Raw genomic sequence first — 5091 nt, forward strand, 5'->3', positions numbered from 1 at the left:
CAGCTCCCCATGCCCTGCCAGCGAGAAGCTGGGAGGGGGCACAGCCAGGACAGCTGACCCAAAGGGATATTCCATACCATATGACGTCATGCTCAGATATAAACTTGGGGGAGTTGGCCAGGGGGGGCGGTGATCGCTGCTCGGGAACTGCCTGGGCATCGGTCGGCAGGTGGTGAGCAATTCCATTGTGCATCACTTGCTTTGTTTATTCATTTATCATTGTTATTATCATTACTTTCCCTTCCTTTTCTGTCCTATTAAACTGTCTTTATCTCAATCAATGAATTTTACTTTTTTTTCCCCCCCCAATTCTCTCCCCCATCCCACTGTGGGGGGAGTGAGCAAATGGCTGTGTGGTGTTTAGCTGCCTGCCGGGTTAAACCACAACAGGAGTGAAAGTTTGCCATGGTGATTATTCCTAATGGTTACCAGATATTCATGGCCTTGCTCCTCCACCAACCACTAGCTTTTACTTTGAACTCCCCTTCCTGCCAGCAGGCATCTTCACACCAGAACAAGCAGGTTGGATCTCTTCCTCCCACCATTCCTGCATTTCCCTTTTTTCCCCTCCAGATGTTTGTAACTGCTGAATTAAAGATAACTGCTAAAAAATGCTGTTGGTTTTCATCATTTTCTACACATCGCCATTTCCCACAACCACAGAATCTATAAAATTGCAGTTATGTTTTTACAAGATCACCAATGACTTCTTGATGGCCATTATTTTTTTCTTTGCCTTTTTTTGTTTTCTAAAAAGGAAAAAAAACTCTAGGACTTCAGCAAGACAGGTTTTATGACGGGGGCAGCACCTGAAGTTACATTCCTACACGTGTATTTAGAAACATAAATAAGATGACCTGATTTTCATTTTGGGATACCAGAAAGTACCAGATACTCACTACTGAAAAATAAGTGTAGTTTAAAAGGTTTATTTGTTTGCTTGTTTTTAATAAACCTGGAATTATGTAGCTTTGAAGGGACCTCTGGAGACCATCTTACCCAACTTCTCATTCAGAGTATGGCCAATTTGGATCAGGTTGCTCAGGGCCTTGCCTAGCTCAGCTTTGAATATCTCCACGGATGAAGACTTCACAGCCTCTCTGGACACCTGTTCAAATGTTTGATCCACTCTTATGGTGAAAGTTATTTTCCTAACACCCAACTGGAATTTCCTTTCTTGCAACTTGCAACCATTACCTCTTGTGCTATCACTGTGTATCTCAGAGGAGTCCAGCTTTGTCTTCTCTGCACCCTTTCATCAGATAGCCATCCAGCAGTAAGATCTCCCCTTTGCCTTTTTTCCAGAAGACCAAACAAAACCCACCTCACCCTTTCCTTACATGTCATGTTCTACAGTACCCAGACTTCGTGGTGGTCCTAATTGGACTCATTTGGTTTATCAGTCTCCATTTATCTTCAACATCCACAGATTCAGATACATGGAAACAAGTGTATTTCTGGCCCTTCTCCCATTTCTTTTTGATGGGCACTCTACTTGTAATTCAAAATGTTTACAGTGCTCAGCAGAAGTTATGAACTTTGCACAACTTCCTTGTCTATGGACAAGTTTCTTTATTCACAATGCCCGCAGACTTAGAACAAACAAATCCCTTCTGTGATTTCATTGTAGGTATATCAATTAGCAAAGAGCGTTCACATGCACTCTTAGTGCATCATCACCCCACCAGGAACAGTTCATTACCGTATCATCACAACAAACGAACAAGGGCTCAGTGCGTACTACCTTCATTGAAGTTGTCATCAGTTGAGATGTGGGTCAAGGGAGACTGGGGTCGAGAGTCCCCACAGAGGGAGTAGCTGTGTTCTGCCTGGATGAGGGGCGCTGGGGACGCCGGAGACAGTTCCACCTCCATTATTTCATTCTTCTCAGACAAGAAGGGATCATTCAAGAGCTGGCCTAGGACGTCAGGTGAAAACTCATCCAGGAACTCTGTGAAGTGCTGTGGAGATAAACAGGGGGGGAAAAGTTTATCTCCTTGCCTGTCTGTCATGCCAACAACAGGAGAGCATTGATCAGAACAATTCCAGTATCTGCACCAGGCATCCGTGCCAGTCAGCAGCAGGATCTACCAGCCCTGCCTAATGACCTCCTCCTCCAATCACTACTTCAAGCTGAAGAGCTACAGCTAGAACAAAAGTCCTCTCAGAGGCATACATTACAACAGAAGAGCCTGTGATTAACTTGCAACGAAAACGGAATATAGAACCATGGTAGTCATGTCCTGAAACAGCCTCCTCCCCTCCCCCCAAAGGTACTCACTACAGCATGCCACCAAAAATGGGAAAGCACATTTCACCCAGACAGCGTGAAAGATCCTTCAGGATTTATCACCAGAACACTTTGTGTGTGGAATAGAATATATTGGGTTAATGTTCACTGAAGCAGAGAAGAAAAAGGAAGCACACTCAGACACAGACTCCAATGCCACATATGACTATTTTAGCTGCACAGAATATACAGCGCGCTCTAGGAAAACGGGTCCATGCACATCCCCAGCCAAGCAATTAATGCATTTGCTATAAAATGGGTTTCCTGGCTGATTTATGTATCTATTTCAGAAGTCGCATTCCACCTAGGACTAGAGCCCATATCCAGCTTCTAGGCCCCAGAGCTAAAGCTCCTGATAGCCAGTACTAATTACCACTTTATCTATTATGCTGAATTCATTACACTGACAGCGCATGTTATGGCTGTATGTAGTAGGATAACTTTGTGTTTGTTTCTTATTCAAAATGAGCACAAACCAAATCTCGCTATCTACTTCCGTGAGACTCTAATGCAGTTCCCATCAATGGCCAAAAACTCTGCATCTCTTCTTGGTTTTGTTTCCAATGTCACAAGACTACATCTTTGACAGACCAAGAAACTGCACTGCAAGAAACCATTCCTGCTCATCTCATTCACACAAAGAATTCTATTTTTGTACAAAAATATTTGTACGATGAATTGGAACAAGCTTTTCCAAACAATCAGGCATTATCTACCATCTTATATAGGAGTCTTTGTCAATTGGGGCATGATCCTACAAAAGTCTAAGTCTGTTTGATTTGCTCTGGTTTTGCAAGCAGTATTGATTTTGGCTCTTCGTCTTGCTCTCTCCTGCAGAAACAAACACTGAAATTCAAGATTCGGCTTCCTGTAGGCTAAATTAAGAATTAAACAAGTCAATATTGTATAAATCCATGAGGGAAGCGGTGTGCTCACACCCCCATGCACGCACATTTCACAGCTCCAGCAGCACCTGTGGCCTTGAAGCCTGATGCCGGAAAACACAGCACAGCCGGCTTTCACAGAGTCCCTTGGAAGTTTGAGCGCCTCTTCCAAGATGCTCATGAATGCTAACTGAGCCTTCTTTCAAAATTAATAAGGCTTCAGTCAATTCTGACTGACACTGAGGAAAAGAAAATATTTACTAAACATAAGGCAATAAACAGAGGACCACAGTTGCTATGCTGGAATAGCAAGCTAGCTAAAGTAAAGCCTTTACAAATGGCAAAACAGATTTGTAGCCTCATAGTTACTTACTGTAAATGATAACACTACTAAACAAATTCTCAGATGACTCAGCAAGAGGGTCATGACCACCTTAGAAAGCCTTGTTGATTTTAATTTTGATACCCAAGGACTCACTAGCACTTCACATCCAGGGCTGCCTCCCAACATCTGCAAGGATAAAAGTATAAACTACAATTCCCCACTATGCAAAGAAGAAAGAAAAAGGATGCTCAAAACTAGTTGAACACCCTGGTGCATCAATAAAGACACTGAGTAAAACAGGGTAGGCAGCCATTAAAGTGTAAACAAGGGACAGAAACACTTCCCAATAATGACAGAAGTCAAGGATGAACCTATAAAAAAGCAAGGCCTTTCTTAGGGACAATTTTTTCCCCCCAGTCTACACACTTTTCATTCAGGCTAATGGCAAGAGTCAATTATATCTGTTTGCATATTTTCCTAAAGCTGGCTAGAATATTTCCCTCTTTCTAGTTCTTGCATGCATTATTCTGACTGATGATTAGCAGATGCTGAAATAGAGCTGCTACAATATTTGTACCCTGGTTTCTACACACAGCTACTTAATCACTAGTGTCATTCAATCTGAGGATGTCATCCTTGAAAATATGATACTTAAGTGTTAACTTAGCCTGACACTATTTAGATGTTCTAATTTAACAGACTCAGCTGAAAGACAAAATGACCACAGGCTACTCGGCTATTTTTGGCAAATTCACAACTAAAGATTTCTATTAGCCTTCTGTCTATTACTGCTTTGATATGGAAGAAATTCCTATCAAGTGTTATTTTATTTCTTCCATTTGATTGAAGTTAGGTACATTAGATTTTTTTTTTTTTTTTTTTTTTTTGGCCTTTCTTAATGGGGAATTTTAAATTGGCCTTTCTGAATGGGGAATTTTCCTAAAACTGCTTCAGGAAAAGCAAAGAAGGAAACAAACATTCAACTTCCCAAAACCAGAGAGAAAGAGGACCTTGGGGTGGGGAAGGACATTCAACATGTTCATCAACATTTGTGCTTTCTCCTTTTCACATGCAGCTGCAAAGCAGCAAGCTGTGAGAAAGAAAAGAATTTGCATTTACAACAGAACTGTCTGATAGCAAATAAATGGTCAATCAGTTTTTAAAATTATTCTCTAATTTCATTACAATTTTTAATCTTATTTTTAATGGTCTATGATAGAACTTTGAATACTGATCAACAGAGAAGCCTCAAACAATTGCCACAGGTCAGACTGCACAGCTACTGAACTCAAGGAACAAACAATTTTAGGGATCTGGACTTCTCACTTCGTGATTACAAAAAACACCACCACTTGATTTACAAGAATCTTTCATATGTTATACACATCCCCACCACAGTGAACGCTTAAAGCTACCTCGCTTTGATTTTTTTTTTTCCTTAAGAAAACAATTGTCTCATTGAAAGCAGCCCCATTTGCCTAGAGAATTAAGAAAGAAAAGGCACCTGAGCAGCAGCTACAGCAGAAACCATCTGGGAGCAGTTAGGCCTCCAGCTCCTTGAAACTTCCACCTACACCTAAGCTGCTTCCTCT

At 41.4% G+C, this 5091-nt stretch overlaps 1 protein-coding gene across 2 annotated transcripts in view; it reads right to left on the reverse strand.

Moving 5' to 3' along the window:
* The window catches only part of CREB3L2 (cAMP responsive element binding protein 3 like 2), a 37270-nt gene extending 35285 nt beyond the window's left edge, over positions 1-1985 (reverse strand). Inside the window, exon 1 of one of the 2 annotated variants that reach the window (XM_019474413.1) lies at positions 1745-1985. In XM_019474413.1, coding sequence (XP_019329958.1) covers positions 1745-1874 — 130 coding nt within the window. In that variant the 5' untranslated portion in view covers positions 1875-1985. The remainder of the gene's footprint in view (positions 1-1744) is intronic. The other variant, XM_019474414.1, reaches the window with a different exon arrangement.
* Between the last annotated feature and the right edge of the window lie 3106 nt (positions 1986-5091).

Source organism: Aptenodytes forsteri, unplaced genomic scaffold (genome assembly GCF_000699145.1).
Source record: "Aptenodytes forsteri isolate BGI_AS27 unplaced genomic scaffold, ASM69914v1 Scaffold56, whole genome shotgun sequence".
Taxonomy (NCBI): Eukaryota; Metazoa; Chordata; class Aves; order Sphenisciformes; family Spheniscidae; genus Aptenodytes; species Aptenodytes forsteri.